Source organism: Lissotriton vulgaris, chromosome 10 (genome assembly GCF_964263255.1).
Source record: "Lissotriton vulgaris chromosome 10, aLisVul1.2, whole genome shotgun sequence".
Taxonomy (NCBI): domain Eukaryota; kingdom Metazoa; phylum Chordata; class Amphibia; order Caudata; family Salamandridae; genus Lissotriton; species Lissotriton vulgaris.
In genome coordinates this window covers 360,974,467-360,995,436 of record NC_141698.1, presented here as the reverse complement: position 1 = coordinate 360,995,436, position 20,970 = coordinate 360,974,467, and the positions used below count along the sequence as shown (strand labels likewise).

The 20,970-nt window shown below is 42.2% G+C and overlaps 1 protein-coding gene across 2 annotated transcripts in view; it reads right to left on the bottom strand.

Annotated features, from left to right (window-relative positions):
- NPRL3 (NPR3 like, GATOR1 complex subunit) overlaps positions 1-20,970 on the bottom strand; it is a 426,334-nt gene that overhangs the window by 103,038 nt on the left and 302,326 nt on the right. For both annotated transcript variants that reach the window (XM_086941146.1, XM_086941147.1), the window contains one exon: positions 20,409-20,538. In XM_086941146.1, the coding sequence (XP_086797272.1) occupies positions 20,409-20,538 (130 nt within the window). The remainder of the gene's footprint in view (positions 1-20,408; positions 20,539-20,970) is intronic.

The window sequence follows — 20,970 nt, the reverse complement described above, 5'->3', positions numbered from 1 at the left end:
TGTTCCCATGAGGCACGGGGTCAGGCTAATTTGCATATAGCCAGGGTCTGAACTGGGGTGATGCAGTGAGCTAAAAAACGGTGATGGATTAAGCCCTGATCTCTTGACTGGGTAAGAGTGGTCTGCTTAATTCAGACACTCTGTTCATCACCACCCCCTTTTCTGTATCGATTTTGGCCACTACAGGTGTGGCAGGGTATACTCAGACATGAGTCCCTTGCTCACTGCACCACCAGGATTCAAGCAAGCCGGGCCGATGACGGCTGAAATGCCAGAAACCGGTCCCCGGAAGCTTGTCTCCTTACCAGTGAAGAATTGGCTTGGTAGTTTGGTCTACCCTGTTCCCATGAGGCACGGGGTCAGGCTAATTTGCATATAGCCAGGTTCTGAACTGGGGTGATGCAGTGAGCTAAAAAACGGTGATGGATTAAGCCCTGATCTCTTGACTGGGTAAGAGTGGTCTGCTTAATTCAGACACTCTGTTCATCACCACCCCCTTTTCTGTATCGATTTTGGCCACTACAGGTGTGGCAGGGTATACTCAGACATGAGTCCCTTGCTCACTGCACCACCAGGATTCAAGCAAGCCGGGCAGACGACGGCTGAAATGCCAGAAACCGGTCCCCAGAAGCTTGTCTCCTTACCAGTGAAGAATTGGCTTGGTAGTTTGGTCTATCCTGTTCCCATGAGGCAAGGGGTCAGGCTAATTTGCATATAGCCAGGTTCTGAACTGGGGTGATGCAGTGAGCTAAAAAACGGTGATGGATAAAGCCCTGATCTCTTGACTGGGTAAGAGTGGTCTGCTTAATTCAGACACTCTGTTCATCACCACCCCCTTTTCTGTATCGATATTGGCCACTACAGGTGTGGCAGGGTATACTCAGACATGAGTCCCTTGCTCACTGCACCACCAGGATTCAAGCAAGCCGGGCCGACGACGGCTGAAATGCCAGAAACCGGTCCCCGGAAGCTTGTCTCCTTACCAGTGAAGAATTGGCTTGGTAGTTTGGTCTACCCTGTTCCCATGAGGCAAGGGGTCAGGCTAATTTGCATATAGCCAGGTTCTGAACTGGGGTGATGCAGTGAGCTAAAAAACGGTGATGGATTAAGTCCTGATCTCTTGACTGGGTAAGAGTGGTCTGCTTAATTCAGACACTCTGTTCATCACCACCCCCTTTTCTGTATCGATTTTGGCCACTACAGGAGTGGCAGGGTATACTCAGACATGAGTCCCTTGCTCACTGCACCACCAGGATTCAAGCAAGCCGGGCCGACGACGGCTGAAATGCCAGAAACTGGTCCCCGGAAGCTTGTCTCCTTACCAGTGAAGAATTGGCTTGGTAGTTTGGTCTACCCTGTTCCCATGAGGCACGGGGTCAGGCTAATTTGCATATAGCCGGGTTCTGAACTGGGGTGATGCAGTGAGCTAAAAAACGGTGATGGATTAAGCCCTGATCTCTTGACTGGGTAAGAGTGGTCTGCTTAATTCAGACACTCTGTTCATCACCACCCCCTTTTCTGTATCGATTTTGGCCACTACAGGTGTGGCAGGGTATACTCAGACATGAGTCCCTTGCTCACTGCACCACCAGGATTCAAGCAAGCCGGGCCAACAACGGCTGAAATGCCAGAAACCGGTCCCCGGAAGCTTGTCTCCTTACCAGTGAAGAATTGGCTTGGTAGTTTGGTCTACCCTGTTCCCATGAGGCACGGGGTCAGGCTAATTTGCATATAGCCAGGTTCTGAACTGGGGTGATGCAGTGAGCTAAAAAACGGTGATGGATTAAGCCCTGATCTCTTGACTGGGTAAGAGTGGTCTGCTTAATTCAGACACTCTATTCATCACCACCCCCTTTTCTGTATCGGCCTGGAATCTTACCAGCAGAGAGAGAGATTTTCTACCAAAGATATCACCTCCGGTTAACTTATAGGATGCCATAATCCATCACTGGTAGAGAACCCCTGTTGTAGCAATGCAGAGCTAAGAATAAGTATTTAACAAAATATCAGAGGGAAAATTCACCTGTCAAACTCTAAACCAGGTTGTACTGTGCACCTGATCCATAACATATGTAAGGAAGGTAACAATGTACTGTGCCCATCATCCTTCCTGAACCATACTCCTGGACATGCATACCAAAAAACTGTTTAATACAGTGCTGGATATCAGTTTGACTCAAAAAACTGAGAATATTGGCACAGGTTTTCGTTGCTGCAATATAATTACGGAAGCCTGCTCTTCATGTTACAGGCAGGGCGAACAATAACTTACTGAAATTCTGCCACCTCCTGAAATCACACATATTCAGTTTACCTAAGTATCGGTATTCTGAAAAAAAAACACATTGTTCCTGTGTTTGCTATGGGGGTGCTCTGGTACTGTTCAATGCCTAAACGCCTGTCGCTTTTTCATGTTGTCTGCAATCTTAAATTATTAATTTAAATTTGTACTCCATAGAAACTGATTTTCATGACCTTTAGTTCATTTTTCTTTGTGATCCACACTCTGTTGGACCCTATAACGCACCAAAGGTTGAGATATACCACTCAAAACCAAAACCTAAAACCTCTGTCCCTTGATGCGGCCAATAAGGACAAAACAGTTGGTATGACAAAAAAGATGAACCTCTATACACTTTAGATCATTGAGACACCTTAAAGAAAAGGACATTTTAAAACTAATCTAAGTGGATGGAAGCAAGATAAACATGGACTGAAGTACGATAGACACAATCAACACGACTAAAATCCACTCTACTACAATTCTACAGTCAAGCACCCAAAAAATCACAACGGGTAGGTCGTGTTACAAATCTTTGACAAACATGATGAAAACGGCCTTTTTTTAGGCTGCCTGGGGTGTGGAATTTGTTTTCAAAATTTGCAGCGTCTACTTTGTGGTTGGGCTATAGAAAAGTGAGGATTCTGTACCTGAGCACAGATAAACTTAAAGAGTTTGGGGCCATATGTATCAAGCCTTTTTCGATTCGCAAAGGCCGGAATTCGGCGAATTCCGGCCTTTGCGAATCGCAAAAGGCTGTTTTGCATTTTTTGATATGTATTAAAAAATCGCATCATAAGGAATCGCATAAATTTGCGATTCCTTATTTTGCTATAGCATTTAAGGAATCGCAATTTTGCGATTCCTTAAATGCTATATATGAAGCATTTTTCTATAGCGAATTAAGCTTAAGAAATCGCAATTTACCATCAACTTTCAATTGGTGGTAATTTGCGATTTCTTGTCAAAATGCACAAATTGGCATTTTTGAATGTGGCATGTGACGCACATACATGCCAATAGGTCATGTATGTACGTCATATGCACACACATGCTGATTTCAGGGGTGCAGCAGGGTGTCCTTGAGACACCCCTGCACCCTTGAAAGCAATCTCATTTTGCGATTAGCAAATTGCGATCCGCTAAATGAAATGCATTTCACAATCATTCCTATGGGCCTCCTGGCCCATAGGAATGAATGAGAAATGATTCCTTATTTGCGAATACGCAACTTGTGAATTCGCAAATAAGGAAGATTAAGGAATCGCAAAAAAATTCGATTTTTTACATACACACCGTTTTGCGATTTCTAAATAGCGATTCCTTAAAAATCGCTATTTCGAAATCGTAAAACGGAACTATGATACATATGGCCCTTGGTCTCCACGTGCCTCTATGGAGTGCAAAACACAGTCCAGCAAGACATGGCTACCTGCAGCTACTCTGCCTGCCTGACAGGAGGCCAATCACAATGACCCTAAAACATTGGCTGAAAGGGCAGCCAATCAGGACTACTGAAACACGTCTTCTCAAAAATCTAATGGACCTTCCTACTAAGAGAATAGACTAGGTCTCTGTGTTAGACCCATTTTCATAAGCGGCTACTAGCCACTCAGTAAAGCTGTAGCATATTCTTCCCAGGTCTCGCATATGAGCCATCCATTATCGCAGGGAACAGTGGATTGTTGCAGGACAGCCATCAGCTGCTTGCATGTTTCTTTTTTAGTGCACCATATACAGAGTTTGTTCCGGAGAAAGGCAGATTTGCATTAAATAAATCTGCTTATCACATCTAAAAAAACTGAAAGTGTACCTAGCCCTGACCACAGCTTTCTAGACATGCTTAACTACGCTAACATTACAGCTAACAATTTCCTTAGGAAGACCACCATTCCAGCCATTGATCTGAAGACCTTCAATGACAATCTCATCCTTTACAGTAGCTCTTATCTTGGAACAAACACATCCAAAGTCAAGACTGTCTAACAAAGCTTTATCCTGATCCTGAGACACTGATCTCCCTTGAATCGTCAAACCATGCTTATACGTGCCATACTTACTAAAAGGCTCTCTGGCCGTGCTACTTCATCGGTTTCCTTTTTTAAGTATTCCCGATTAATCAAATACTCTCACCTATAGCCCTTTTACTCAGGTTTGCTTTCATCAATTAATGAACGTCATGTTTTACTCCGTCTAATTCACCTAACCTTTGTACAACACTTGATTTCCTTTGGGGATAAGGTTTTCACTAAAATATAAATAAAGAGCATGTCTCAGGCTGAAAGGAAAACACAGGTACCAGATGAGTAAGTCAAAAGAATTCGAAGACAGTCCTTGACTGGAGATTTGGGAAAGCAATTCCTTCTCATGGTGGATACCAGATGGAGTACAGAAGCAACATATTTTCAAGTGAATAAAGTTCCTAGAACAGACAATTTTGTGAGACATGCAAGCCGCAGGTTAAATTTCAACGAGGCAAACTCACTATTTCATCTATCAATGACCTATGAAAAGAGCACAACTGATCAAAGTAAAATGATCATCTGCTATAAATGCTTCACATGATTTGTGAGTTGTTGCTATTTACACAACAATGTATCATTTTAGGATTATTGTAAAGAGCTGGCAGAGCCGATTTGTATCGTGTGCTTTCCTGAAACACTCTTAAATTCCAGTGAAAAAGATTTATCCTTACTCAAATTAAATGATCGTATTTATTCACAAAAAACACTTGCACCAAGTTGGGCACAGAATCTGCATGCGATCCTATTTTCTTCCTTTCAATAACTTGAAAAAGACCCCCAATACTAGCCTGCTTGGTTACCTTTAGATTGCTGCCCATAACCTCAACTCCCCTCAGGAGAGTATGCCTTTTATAATTCCCAGGTAGTAAGAATGACATCATAGTGGTTGAATACTGACTGCAACTTTGATCTGCTGTTTAAACGGTACTGCCTCTCGGCTACCAATAACCCAATATTTGCTTCGTGCAAGAAAATACCGCAATTAAGTTCATATCTTCACTATTTGATGATGATGCAAACTTTCTTACTAGCAGGTTTACTCAAGACCACTTCATTAGTCACAGCAAATAAACCACTTTAACGGCTATTTCTTGGCTCAATCAATTCAAACAAATGCAGCTAATCCAGCTCATAATTTACATAGACCAAAACAAATATTTTACCACCGCACAATTGACTTCATTTGAGATTGTATCAATTTTAAAAAGTTGCTCGTCTAACCTGAATTGCAAGACATTATGCCTACCTTCTATGTTGAAGCTAGAACTGGCTCTTCACATCCTGGGGCCCACACTGTTAGGGGACATTGGCTACAAAAGAATTTCGGAGGAGGAGCGGTCTTCAGAATATTAAATAGTAAATATTCAAAATATGTTATTGTAAATGAATCACCAGGTATGATCAGCTGCTATTTAAACTTATGCCATAACAAATAAATTGAGTTTTTTCCCTAACTAATATGATGAAAAAAATCACAATTTTATTAAAGGCACAAAAAGAATATCATTTCTCCCATTAATGTCCTCTATATGATGCTTATTTTAAAATTGTCTGGCCTGAGACTTAAAGGCTGATGCAGTGTGGCAGCAGTCAGAAAGGGGGCATGAGTGAGACTACATTTTCATGAGTGATGTCATGAGGAATTCATTACAGATATCCATAGATAGACAGAGATCTTGAATTGGAATATTGTTAAAGATAGTACATGACAACTGTGAAGATGACAAGGTAAGTTAAAGAAGCTACATTGAAACTGGCAAGTAAAAGTGATCAACTTGGCCTACCCGACTTGACATCCCGATTACACCTGCCTGATGGCTTGATGATACTCCAAGAAGAGAGAAACACTGTTAGGGTAGCTTGGATATTTTTTTGACCTGCTGCAAGCAGGTCAGAGGGTTTCTTATCGCATGTCTCTGATGTCACAAAATATGGGACTAGCCATCTATAAAGATTATATGAAGAGCTCCCTTTTTCATCTTTGGCTCTGAAATCTGGACCCTGAGATTTCAGTAAATTGCAGGTGAAGACTAGGGCAGTTGGTGTGACTGAGTCTGGCTATAAATGGATAGGGGATACATATGTTGGAGATATGCTGCACACCTTTGAAGTGCCAAGAGTGCAGAGGGGTATTCAGGTGGGATACTTCTCACTACTCTTACCTTTAATGCTATAGGTGTCAGGAAGTAAGGATGATAATTTACATAAGCCTCTATATTACTAATCATAATATCATTTACCTGTACTGTTTAGTAACAAAAACATTATAGACCAGTCATTCTTACGTTGCGCCTGCAATGGGGTCTGTGAATGTTTACAAAATAAAATAATATTAGTAGATTATACATATAAAAACACAAAACTGAAAATTAAAAAATGTGAAATGCTTCCTAAGTGTGAAAGAATTGTGAGGCTAAAATGAGCCGGCGTCCTAAGCTTGTTCGTGGGGTCACCACATTTCCAGCAAACAGAATTTAGTACGGCTAGAGTACTCAATGCAGAGAGAGCATACTTTAGGAGCAAAAAACATGCAAAGTGATATGCAAATCTAACATATAGCTTAGTCTTTTAGAAATACAACCAGATTCTGAAAAGTTCTAACTTCCCCCCCAAAAACTAAAATTTCGATTTTGTTTATTTTTTTGTTTGTGAATTCAACTGAATGTTTCATAATTTATAAATGTACTTAAAGTATACTTGTTTCTATATTTCGAGAATTATTTTCATGTCCAAATCATAAAAAGTGCTTAGGCGGGGTCCCCAGTTTCCATTAGTGATTCATTGGGACTTAAGAACTGCTATTCTACATCATTTCTGCACAGACCAAGAGGTAGAAATCGAAACATAATTAATTACTGTCAACATGTTTCGGCGCACACAGGAAAAGTCGACCTGAAAACCACAGATTATAGACTAAACATAGCTGAACCTTTAACTATTCAGAATTACTCATGTTTTGTCTGGCTAAACCCATACACATAGCGAAATTATGCAGGGACCTGGGAGGGATTTTCAGATCACCCTTAATTATTGAGTCAAAGAAAAACAAGCATTTACAATGCAATAGTCTCTGCATTTTTAAAGTTAGAGCTATTGGCATTGTTTGTGACATTATTTTTATTTATGTTTTTTTTAAAACATAAATAAATGGCATTGTCATTTACAATGCCAATAGCAGGGCAGGAGAGCAAGCACAAGCAACAAGGGGGCAGGACAGCAAGCACAAGCAACGGGGGGAGGGATAGCAAGCACGAGCAACAAGGGGGGCAGGATAGCAAGCACAAGCAACGAGGGGGCGCAGGGGAGCAAGCACAAGCAACGAGGGGGCAGGACAGCAAGCACGAGCAACGGGGGAGCAGGGGAGCAAGCACAAGCAACGAGGGGGGAGGACAGCAAGCACGAGCAACGAGGGGGGCAGGACAGCAAGCATAAGCAGCGGGGGGCAGGGGAGCAAGCACAAGCAACGAGGGGGCAGGGGAGCAAGCACGAGCAACAAAGGGGGTAGGGGAGCAAGCACAAGCAACGAGGGGGGTAGGGGAGCAAGCACAAGCAACGGGGGAGGACAGCAAGCACGAGCAACGAGGGGGCAGGGCAGGACAGCAAGCACAAGCAACGGGGGGCAGGGGAGCAAGCACAAGCAACGAGGGGGGCAGGGGAGCAAGCACGAGCAACGAGGGGGTGTAGGGGAACAAGAACAAGCAACGAGGGGGGTAGGGGAGCAAGCACAAGCAACGAGGGGGGCAGGACAGCAAGCACAAGCGCCAAGGGGGGTAGGACAACAAGCACAAGCAACGAGGGGGTGCAGGGGAGCAAGCACAAACAACGAGGGGGTGATAGGACAGCAAGGACAAGCAACAAGGGGGGGCAGGATAGCAAGCACGAGCAACAGGAGGGGGCAGGGGAGCAAGCACGAGCAACGGCAGGACAGCAAGGGGGGCAGGACAGCGAGCACAAGTAACAGGGGGGCAGGGGAGCAAGCACAAGCAACAAGGGGGGGAGGACAGCAAGCACGAGCAACGAGGGGGGCAGGACAGCGAGCACAAGCAACAGGGACAGGGGAGCAAGCACAAGCAACGAGGGGGGGAGGACAGCAAGCACGAGCAATGAGGGGGGGCAGGACAGCAAGGGGGCAGGACAGCGAGCACAAGCAACGGGGGGCAGGGGAGCAAGCACAAGCAACAAGGGGGAAGGACAGCAAGCACGAGCAACGAGGGGGGCAGGACAACAAGCAACGTGGGGGCAGGGGAGCAAGCACAAGCAACGAGGGGGGGACAGCAAGCACGACAGGACAGCGAGCACCAGCAACGGGGGCAGGGGAGCAAGCACAAGCAACGAGGGGGGAGGACAGCAAGCACAAGCAATGATGGGGGCAGGACAGCAAGCACGAGCAACGGGGTCAGGGGAGCAAGCACAAGCAACGGGGGTGGGGCAGGGGAGCAAGCACAAGCAACGGCAGGACAGCAAGAGGGGGCAGGACAGCGAGCACAAGCAACAGAGGCAGGGGAGCAAGCACAAGTAACGAGGGGGGAGGACAGCAAGCAAGAGCAACGAGGGGGGCAGGACAGCAAGGGGGGCAGGACAGTGAGCACAAGCAACGGGGCAGGGGAGCAAGCACAAGCAACGAGGGGGGGAGGACAGCAAGCACGAGCAACGAGGGGGGGCAGGACTGCAAGGGGGGACAGGACAGCGAGCACAAGCAACAGAGGGGCAGGGGAGCAAGCACAAGCAACGAGGGGTGAGGACAGCAAGCACGAGCAACGAGGGGGGCAGGACAGCAAGCACAAGCAACGGGGGGCAGGGGAGCAAACACAAGCAACGAGGGGGGGAGGACAGCAAGCACAACAGGACAGCGAGCACAAGCAACGGGGGCAGGGAAGCAAGCACAAGCAACGAGGGGGGAGGACAGCAAGCACGAGCAACGAGGGGGGCAGGAGCAACGGGAGCAGGGGAGCAAGCACAAGCAACAGCAGGACAGCAAGGGGGCAGGACAGTGAGCACAAGCAATGAATACTAATTACGATCTGTAAGAAACCCACAAGCAACTCGCAGATCAACATTAATTACAGAGATATAAAGGGAAAAATACACCAGCCAAAATAAAGAAATGTGTCATTGATCAGAACCCACAGGATCACAGAACCGTGGCATCCACCCTCCCAGGCAACTGGGGCACCAACCACAAAATACGTCCAGTGGCGTAAAAGCAAAACAAAGCCTAGGCACTTTAGTATCTGAGCCCTTCAACAAATAGCTAATACAAAGGACCGGTTATCATGAATAATTTGTATTAAAATAATTGAAAAGATTAATAATTGCCAGGCCCATTTCTTTGTTAAGAAGCCTGTGCCATGAAAGGTTACCACAAGTAGGGCCGGCTTTAGCATTGGTTGAGCCCAGAGCAACCATCTTTTTTACCCCTACCTTCTCCACTGATTCCCTCACTACCACCCTCCAACACTGCCCCAACCTCTCTATAGCCCCTCTCTCACATGCATTTCATTCGTTTTGTTAGCGCTACCCATACCAATAAAGGGTGCCAGAGCACTTTACATCACATACACAGAGACAATGAATCTACATGTGTAAGTCACTCTATAGGAAATGCTACCTAAAACTATGAGGATTACAAGGTGTAGCAATCACGTGTCATCCATACCAGTAGGCACTATATTTTAAGATTGTTTGGTCTGGCGAAGCACAAAACCAGCATTTAAAACGTACCACAGTGGCTGGGGTTTGCTTTACCAATAAGAATGTATTTCTACCTAAACTACGCTTTTTTAGCAACATTAGCATAATGAAAGACTGGGGAAAAACATAGCGTTCTAACCTATAACATGGTGTGCATGCATCTCTTTGACGACAGCTCATAGGTCACTGTGCTATATGAGGACTATATCTTATGAATTGAAATTAACAAAATGAGTAGCCCGCTAAGCGAACCACATCAATCCAGTTCTGAGATCTGCATGGTACCAGTTCTTTGCAGCATTCATACTAACCCTCTGCACTACTTCATGAATTAAAACTGACACTAGACACAACTCCACCTCTCTCTCCAGCAGGAACATTAATCACCAGAGTTATCTTGACATTTGTATTGCTACCTGAAAACTGCTAGACACACAAGGAACTCTGCAGCAGGTGCTGCTAAACCCATAAGTTATTATTGAAACATATCTCCCCCTGTGCTCAGAGCCAGGTGCTGCCGCGCCGGTCGCACTGCCCTAAAGCTGGCCCTGTCCACAGTTGCACTGTGAATCCAAAACTACAACACAGAAAAAGTGACAGGAAAGAATCCATTCAAACATTAAATGAAGGTGTTGGGTACACAAGAATGGGGTTGCCAGCTTAAGTGGTTGGGTATGGCCCTACTTTGCTTCTGGCAACACCTAGGAGTAGGTGAGAACTCCAAAATATCACAATGGTGTAAAAATGAAACTAGAGCTATCCTGACGAAGCTGTGTTGTCTGATGAAGGGTAAATTGTGCCCCATTACTTACATGATTAATATTGATAAGAAGGTACTTAGGATGCAGGGGAAAGAAATATCGCAGTCACAGGACCAAAACTATCTTTCGAACAATATTTCAGTATAGTTTATGACTGCTGCATGGAAAAACTAACAATGCTTCCCCGACTAATGTTCTGATTTGCTGCCTTTGCCTCAAATTGTAAAGCGCTCTGATATCCTTCGGGATCAAGTGCGCGTTATATAAAACTTTATAAATAAATAAATAAATGAATTGAAGGCACCAGTGAGAAGATGGGCTGAGGGGCATTAACAAAGGCAAGGTGATTCTGAGGTAAGTGCCCCAGCCGTAAGGCGCAATGCTGTTAACACTGAAACAGAGTACAGTATTAACACCCGTACTACTCACTTCCGCACTTTTTCACCACACAATTACCACCATACTTCTGCTGGTCGCATGAGATAATTTCTTTTTCTACATGTGATGGGAATTCACTATACCAATGGTAAAGTGTTACAGAACGCGTGGTAAATGGGCCTTAATAACAGTAGGAAGTATGAGTTACGTTGAGATTTGAAAAATCCCCAGATCAATGCTGATGAGGCAGTGAATCCATTCAAAATGAGGAAAAATATATTTACGCAGAATGTGGAAGGGCGAGGGTGAAAGGTTTGTGAAGTGTTTTAAGAAATGTAATTATTTTACAAAAGTGAGTATTTTTTAAGTTTAAGAGAAATTTTATTGATGCAAGATAAGTTGCAATACAGTATAATAGGACAACGTTAACACAAGAAATTGGTATGCAAACTGATAAGGTAATAGAGGTAAAAATGGAGGGGAGACAAAAGAGGAAAAGGCAAGGATACTCAATTATCAATATAGCATAACTACGATATAATTGCTAGCACAATTTAGAACAGTAAAGTGTAAAAGATGTGAGGGAAGCTGAATAACACGGTTAAAATGGAGAAAGCAAACAGGAAAGCAAAATTGAGTATTGACCAAGGGTAGTGAAGGCACATACAAAGAGTAAATTCGCTGCCGGACTGAAACAAGCCTAACAACGGTGAGTGGATTGAAGGGAAGTGCACCTCTTACTGAAAGAGTGTGACTATGGGCCCAAGTCTGAAAAAAATGAGGCATCTACGGGCGCAGGTTTATGAACAGCGATTTACTCACTTTGGGAATTCATATCTTAGAAACATCTTTAAACATTTATGTGATTTTACAATTGTTACTATTATGTTTTATTTCCCCATATGAGCACCTGTACTAAATACACAGTTGCACAACATGCGCACATCTACTTTTTTTTTTTTTTTAATCTCTTCTGAGAAAATATTTTTTCACCATGATGAAGCCCCCTTCTCCAAACCTATCCCTACCAGGAGTAAATCACAATTTTTCCAGGAGGGAAATGGGTCAGAGGGAAAAGTCTGTGAACACTATACGCTTAACACACTTTTAGTATTTCCGCTACGAAACGTCCCTTTTCCGCACCTGGACATACATGTAAGCACAATGCACTCTTAATCTGAGTATATCCTTTTACAAATTAACAAGTGTTAAACCAACTTTTATTAATTCCAAAAATAGTTTTACATATAAAAAAGGCTTAATGGACGAGTAAGCTAAACACACATGCAAATAGCTTTGCGACTGGGGCCTTATGACAAGAATTACATATGTTATGTTCTTTGCATTTGTGTAGCATCAGACATCCTTTTTAATGCAAAGAAGGTCCTTCTCAAGCTAGGAGGCAGGTTATCAATTTATGTGGCTCTGGGAAGGCCATCATTTGGACTATAGAAACTTTGCTATGCCAGTTTGGCCTAATGAACAATTGTAATGGTAGCACCAGTGCAGATTGGGTGTGGGAGGTCACAGCTGGGAACCAGTGACAATCACTGGAAACACAAGATCAATGTAACTGGCAGCTGTCCGGTAATAAGGCTCCAGGGGCAACTGGTATGAAGCAGCCTGAACAGAACCCCAGTCAGGAATCAGTCAGCCGCTTAACCATGGCTAATGTGTGTCAAAGAAGCAAGCCCAACAACCAGGCAAGTATAAAAGCAGGAATGTCAAAGGTAACCAGGCCAGAAGTGAGGAGTTCTTGAACCTGGTGCTCTCAATCACAGGTGCCACTGCTTGGCAGTGACTTCCTCCCAGATGTGTTCTACGTTGACTAAAATAGTTTAGTCTAGGCCTCTGCCACTTGGAAGAGTGTTTTGTTACTGTGTAACTAGCAACAGCAATGGACTTCAATCAACTGCCAACCAATCTTCTATCAGGATCATAAGGTACTCGCTCCTTGACAGAGATCATCTTTCTTGACCTCTCTTAACAAGTGACAGGTGACATAACAGCAATTTCATGAATTTACAGGTCGTGGTCATGTTAAACCCTGGAGAACACAAGACATGCGAGCTAACCACCCACAATAACCTTTTCCATGAGAAGGCTGAGCGTCACAGAGGCCTGCAAAATGTCTAGGATTTTTATCTTCTAGCAGGTGTAAAATAATATAGGGGGAGTAAAACACTACGAGCAGCCTTATTGCCACATAAAAAACACATTTTCTTGTTCATGGCAACAGCTTGCATGTTTCTCGAAGAAATACTGGATGTTCTAACTTCATACTCCGGAGAGTCGGAATGCTCAGTAGAGCGTGATACGACCTAGTGCGTCCTGTAGGAAAGGGGACATTTACAGAACACTACGGATCTCTCAACAGCAACTCAAAAAATACCCTATAACTCACAGTGCTGTAGAGTAAAACATTCTAGAGTATAGCTCGTTGAGAAATTGTCTATTAGATGTTCTATGATAATCCCAAATGATTCAAGCATTCACTGTGTGAGAAGAAATCGACAATGCGGTGACATCTAGTCGTCCTGCTATTACAAAGGAGTTTCAGGGTAACCTGTCTGACACCCTAAATATGTAAGAACGACTGCTCATGAAATTCTGAGCAACATTCACCATGAAGCTCCGAGTCATAAGGCAGGAGGATACGCAGTCCACTGAATATGACCTACATGATGGAACGTGGGGAAGCAGATTAGAACGAGTTCTTCATTTCCAAAGTACTTCTTACAAACTCCTCCATTGTTAGCCAAGGATCTTACCACATTTTCACAACCTTATGGATAATATTCTGGTTTCTTTTAAAAACCTTCAGCAGATGCTAAAAGAGCCCTTCATAACTTCAATGTCAGGGGGGCTCTTGGATTCTAAATGGAACACCACGCAACCTCAGTTGTGATCACTAAGGAAATGTGACTCACAAGTACTACACTGCCTGTCAGTATCCGTCATCATGGAATGTTACACTTATGGGGCAACCCATCTCTTGAAGGCATACATGCCATGCAATTATAGTCTTACCGATGGCACATTCTTCTGGATGCGACCCTTAAGGAAGCCATTTAGAAGAATGCCAAAAGTAATTGGTAAGCACTGCCTATGGCGCGTCTGCTGCAGAGCTGAAGTTCAGTTTGGAAGAGCCAGAGTGAAGAATATATTGAGGTGAACATTGTGAGGTTTTGGTTGCTGCCTCCCCCTTAGTATTCTCATAAGTATGAAGGAAGGAAGAGTGAAGACTTAAACAGAGATGGCAGATTGCAGTGATTCTTGTGTTCATACCATTGTAGCTCCCCATTCTATTTAAGAGAATAAAAAAAAGTAGTGGGAGAAAAGGGTTTCTTCATCTTGTTAAGCTGGAGGGGGTTGCTTGTCCGCCCCCCCCAATTTCAGATGTCATTTAGTTTGCTGTGATCCCAACAGTTGAGGATGTGCACAGACAAAAATGGTAAATGAATGAAGGCTTATGGACTAGTTCTACGACACAGCTTCTGAGTGGCACTAGGAGTATTTATGAAAAGAAAATGTACAGACAATTGCGTAAGTGTTGTTTCAGTACATGGAGAGGAAACACAAAATGGAACATCTGAAACATCTGGCTACTAAAACACTAGTTCCTATTTTGGTCAGAATTAAGGAAATCATATAAGCACTACTTTCGGATATACACATGCTGTGACATTTCTTACACAGTGGCTACAGTATGCAAGTTTCAGGTTATTACCCAATGTGGATCGAATGGCCATGGTGTACAAGGTAATCCTTGTAATAGAAAACCTGCCCGCGTCACTACTGTAACCGGAACACAAAGAACCACTCAAAGTGCAGGAGCCGCTTCACCAAATCACAAGCACATTACACTATTCGCGTACTATCAGTGCTGCGCCCCAGGCAGGTGACAGTAATAGTGACATTAAATACTCCATATTACAATTTCAGCCCCGAGAAGAAAGAAGTAACCTTAACTCAGGATGCATCAATTCTGTGCGAGTTTGCAGAGACCAGATACCTAAATAGCCATGAGCCCATAATATTCCAACGGTTTGTGTGTCAACATTCAAGGCTCACGGCCATTTTACCCAAAGTAACCTGAGGTGTGGCATCGCAACAGCAGACTGCTGTTCTTGGCGCTACCAGCCTTAAGGAAGGTGGTATAGTCATGCCTTTCCTCCAAAAAGGAATGGTTTGTCACTGCATAAAACTGAAAAACAACCTAGAAGTGGTGGATCTCTATGCCTTCTATTTGATATACAAGTTGAGTTCACAAATGGAATAGTACTGCCAAGACCATACGGGCCCCTTCAGCATTTGTATACTGTTAAGCATAGAAAATTTACTTATGCAACCTTGAAAGCTACTTAAGACAAAAATTAAAATACGTTTCTTCACACATAAAATATTACTCCACATAGAAAAGTAATTCAGAGTTGCAGATCCGGAACGCTGTAAATCTGGCGCTATGCAGTCTGGGCGACTCCCTCAATATGAACCTGAAGGCAAAAGCCTCAAGAGAGGGGCCGCACAGTTATTAGAAAATAGGCGAGGACTCCACAACAAAATAAAAATAAAATACAACACGTACCTTAAAATCAAATTAGAATGAAGCGTAATTCTTCCTGACCTTAATGGCACAACAAATATAACCAATCACTGAATAGCAAGTGGATTCCGTATCTATACGGTGTAAACATTTAAGGCCTTCTTTGTAAGATAAAATGCCTTGTGACTGCAAAATGGGGCACAAAAAGTGTGATCTCGGAGTACTATATAATTTGCAGAAAAGCATGAAATGAGTGGTTGATTGTGGTGAAGAGAATCACTTGGGCAACAAACAAGGCCGGGAGGAAGACAGGAACCAATTAGCGGGAAGGCAACAAAAAAATGTACACAGTGCATAATCTCAGGTGTGTGAGGTAGAATCTGTATTCAGTAACTATGTATTTTTGAAGTGTATTGATGCTCCACTTTTTTTAAGCTATCAAAATAATGTATCATTGCTGTGGAATTGAATTGTGCTTTCATACATTGAACACTATTTTGTTCCGTAATGTACTTCCCAAACGTACTGAGGTTTGTTGAGATGCATAGAATCCTCAGAAATGACAGACCACTGCCATTAAAGGTTGTAAAAGTAGAATATACACATTCGCCCTGGTTCTGGGTTTCAGTGCCATTTGATCCCCGCCACGCACCCCTTCACCCCCAAGTTCCGAATATTCTTTTCTATTGGAAAGCTAGGGGGTGGAAGGACTACCTTACAAGAGACTGAAGGGAAACTAATGCATTATATACTTTATCCCATGGCCTATTCACTGAGGCACAAACAAATTCATCTTTCAGGATGTTCCAAATTTATGAGTTGCATTTTAATTGAGGTGACGGAATCACTTTATCCCAATGAAACAATCTCAGCGGATGCACCAGGCACTGATGCAAGAGCTAAATTCTTATCTTAACCTCCATCTCCCCATATTCTAAAATCCCATGAATGTTGATGAGAGGGGAATTTGTTATCAAATTTTAATAATTAATCAGCAAGGGATTATAAATATTGCTAAACATCATACACAGACCAGGTGGACGGTGTGCATTTGGATAAACAGAACTGGCTTTACAATCGTCTAGATTCATTCATTAGTAGTCAATTTGTATTGGATTATGATTTATTTTTGGACAGTTCATTATAAGGAAAATGGTATGAATTCTCTGAATCTCCTAAAAAGATAGCACCCAAACAGAAACCTCAAAAGTCAGAAGATGTGCCAGAAAATCTAGGAGTTAAAATGTCTGTTAATGGATGAATCAGAGATGGTGTAACAAAAGAGGGAATAGAATCCGAGTGAAACGACGGAAGCATCAATTTTTAGGACTGTGCTGCAGATATGAACAAATGAAGGTAATTTATAACAGCTCTAGGGATGTACACTAAATTAAGGAACAATTATGAATACATATACAATGCCCTTTGATTATATGCAAATACTTTAATGCACTTCCTGCGTTGGTAATGCTACATCTACAGATGAATATGAATCTGAAATGCTTAATCCACCACAGAGACAGTGTCTTCCGCGTAATATTGCAGGGAAATATGTTCCCTTTATGAAAATGGACAAACTCATAGGTATAGAAATCAGCTTGAATTGAATGGGTGAAAGTGACATGTGGCCTTAAAGGAAACAAGTGGGAGAGATTTATAAATATTTGACATACGAGTGGGATCACCAAGGATGAATTCATGGTTTCTCCTCATAACCAACCTCTTACTCCTTGTTATGCTCTTTCCTTCATTCGGCTCAGAAACAAAGCAAAAAATACACAACAATAGCTATATTTAATGTTTTCGTGTTTCTAACTTGCTGAGTACCCTAACGGCCCGCACTTTATAGTAAATCTTAAGCATTTCTTTAAGAGCCACATTGAAGAGATGTTGCAGTATTTAGCATGCTCTGCTAATAGTACAAAGACGTTCTGCACCTTTCAGTGTTTTATGAGTTTAATCATTTAATATACCATTCCCTGATCATGATAGGCCCTCTTTCTGAGTTGTAGAGTCTCTTTAAGGACCAATATAGCCCTTTGGCTAAAGTGCTATAACGTTATTAAAATATTCTACACACTGACAGTGGAATGCTCTAAATTAAACAGAGAGAAACAAAAGTCAAACGTTTCAATTTTGGAGCAGAAGGTCTCCATTAGCCATTACTGACCCTGACCAATTCCACTGTTTGTAATGGAACTTGCTGTCAGGCGCTAGAAACTTACTTCAGACTGGGCTTATATGAAACGTTTTTTGTACAAACGTGTTATGCTAGAGATATGATCTAATTGCTCTACTGGAAGTTGCATAATTCCTGGTTATGTGCCATCTCACGAGAAGGCCACCATGTCACTTCCCAAGATGCTTGTTTTTAAGGAGCAAAGACTGTAAGCAAGAAGCGTGCCTTCAAGCATTCGTGAGTCTATGTTTTTGGAAAGCAGTCACTGCAGTCGTTTTCCAAGTATTGGTGTTGTTTAGTGGTGGGAGCAAAAAACAAGTTGGCCCACAACGCTCCCGGTGAGTTTCCAGTTCTGTCACCCCAGTGGTACGTTACAGGAGTTTTGTATTTATTTTAAGACTTTTGTGAAGACCCGACTGGAAGTCAAGGTGGCTAATCTGTTGAGAAATCTGTGGTATCGGGTTTCAGCGTTTAGTGGTGCTTAGCCCGAACATCTAATCTGATTGGGTTTTGCTACAAAAACATCTAGAAGGGAGGATTTCCCCCTATTTCTGAGTGAAGTGTTTCTTCTGGTAGTAGCTCAATAGAGTATGTAATTTAGTTCTTGAATTTACTCCTGAGTGAGGTGTATGTTTTTGTAGTAGTTCGGGAGCATGCATATATTTTGGGTTTACCCTCTGTTCCTGAGTGATGTATCTGCTAGAGCTGTAGATCATGAATTAAACTGTACATTGTTCACCAGTGAATTACTAAAGAAGATGGTGCAGAAGTAGTGGGAAATACAGTTTGAGGGACTCCCAAACAAAGATTCATTAGGAGAATTTGGTGATAGTGAAACTGCTGCCATCTTCACCGAAAGAATATAGGAGAGTGGGAGTTAGAGGAAGAATATCTAAGGATCTGAACCTATAAATACTCCTGGGTTTGTCATGGAATCATTAAGGAAAATATATTATTCAAATATAATAACTGTCCTCAGATTGTATTCCAGGACTTGTACACTAGACTTCCTTTTCAGATTAACATTAAATGTGCTAAAGTAACCACAACTAGTTTAAGGATGTTGCTTTGCTTAAGCATCACATGCTTTCTCTCCATCTGTTCCTGTCCTTCCCGATCGTGTGGTAGGTAGTCCGTTAACTGCTTTTTGCAGACTCCCGGCTTTATGTGGGACAGATGAGGTGGATCCTCAATGCTCCCGTAAATTAGAAAAAGTATAGAAGGTTGGTGAAAATTAATTAATGCAATCTAGCTGGATATTCTAATAATAAGGCCACGCACTCAGCAATCCTAAAATAGGTCTTAAATGTATAACTGGATTAATCTTCTCTAGCAAGTACTAACTCTTGTTTAGGACCTTTCGACACACAACTCTTTACAATGTAGTATCAAAATTAAACTCAATGACATTGAGATTTGTACATCTAATTGGTCTTCGATGACCAGCAATGTTTCGTAAAAACAACTTTTGGAATGGCTTCCCAGTAATGAAATATCACAGCCTTTCAAAAATGCACTGTTAGTACATTGGGTTAGGTAGATAATCCTTTCGAAACTGTTGACTTGGGCCACGATACTGTAGTACAAAGCCAGGGTTACCCAAGAGTGAAGGGCAAAGAAAATACTATTATTATACCACTGCAACTACAGCAAATGCGTCCAGTTCCCGCGCTCTCATCAAAGGGGGTCATACAATTCAAACGTTAGCCTTTTAGGCACCACGAACATTTATATTCTGAATTTGGGAGAATACAATATTATAATTTAGTTCTCATCTATATTTGATAATGTAACAATGGGATCTATGTGGTAATGTTTCATTAAAAACAACAGGGTACTTAAAGTCGTTATTTTTCATAAAAAATGCAATTAGCAATAGTTGTTTTTGATGTTCAGCAGTGTGGTCAGAGTACTTTATTTTTCCCACTGCACTCTGAGGAGAGACCGACATTCTCTCACTGATACACACTTTGTTCAGCCATCTGTTATAATTGATTTGTGTTTCTGTTAGCTTTGAATACGTTCTTGCCACAGTACACTCCTATACAAGCACAGATCTAAAAGGGACTTTCTATTTTGTACTTTTTCCTACCATTCTATCATAGTGTAAGAACCAAAACTAAACAGAAACGATTTAAAGTATTTCAGGTTGTTTTTCTTTTAATGTTTTAAGATTCTCTCTGTTGAAATAATCCCTCAGTATGTGCTAATGTATTGGATCACAGAACTGAAAAATAAGAATCAGCCTTGTTCTCAGTAACAAAACAGAAATCATTCAAGATCCCTCCTATACATGACACCAGAGCAATTGTTTGTAACACCTACACACTAGCTCAAATAAGTTACAAGAAAACTATTAAATAGAGCACAATCATGAGTACAAGCCATGTTCACATTAAATAGCGATATGGTAAGTTATGTACTATTTGTAGTATGGGGTCCAAATAGATAAACTGATAGTAATTCATTAGGTACAGTCAAGTATTAGCATGTTTTTAAGGGAAGTTGGAGCATCACGCTTTCCTAAACCACGATAAGCTGAACCTACCTCCTGCCCTGGAGGGGCCAATGGATTCTTGAACTCTGACAACGAAACTGGCAGCGAAAACTTGGCGAGAACAGATGGCAAATCATGACCTGGAAATTGACATGAAAATTGGTCCGCCAAAGGTGAGTACCTAAACACAAAATAAAATTGGAAAGATGTGAATTTCATATAGTGGCCACTTCAGTGTTTTTTAAATATTAGTTTAAACCAAAATTAATGTTCACCATCTCAATATAAATTAAAACAACGTACTATTTGCATTTACTAGTTCTGCGGTTGCTTAAGAATGGCTCTTCAGAAGTAGATGTGGTGTGGTTACAAAATTCAAAGCTATGACTAAGTTTATAATTTTTCTAAAATATGGTTTTCTCCTTAGTCATTCAGTTAGGACCTTTTTGCAAGTTTTACGTCCAAAAAATAGACACATTTCTTCCCAAAATATGAGCCATGAAGTCAGACTTCCATAAATTGCATGTTTAAAATGTACATCAGATCCTGTGATGTATTCAAATACTGGCAGGCGTTTTTCCTCTTTAGTGTCTACCCCAGTTGCTTCTCTCTC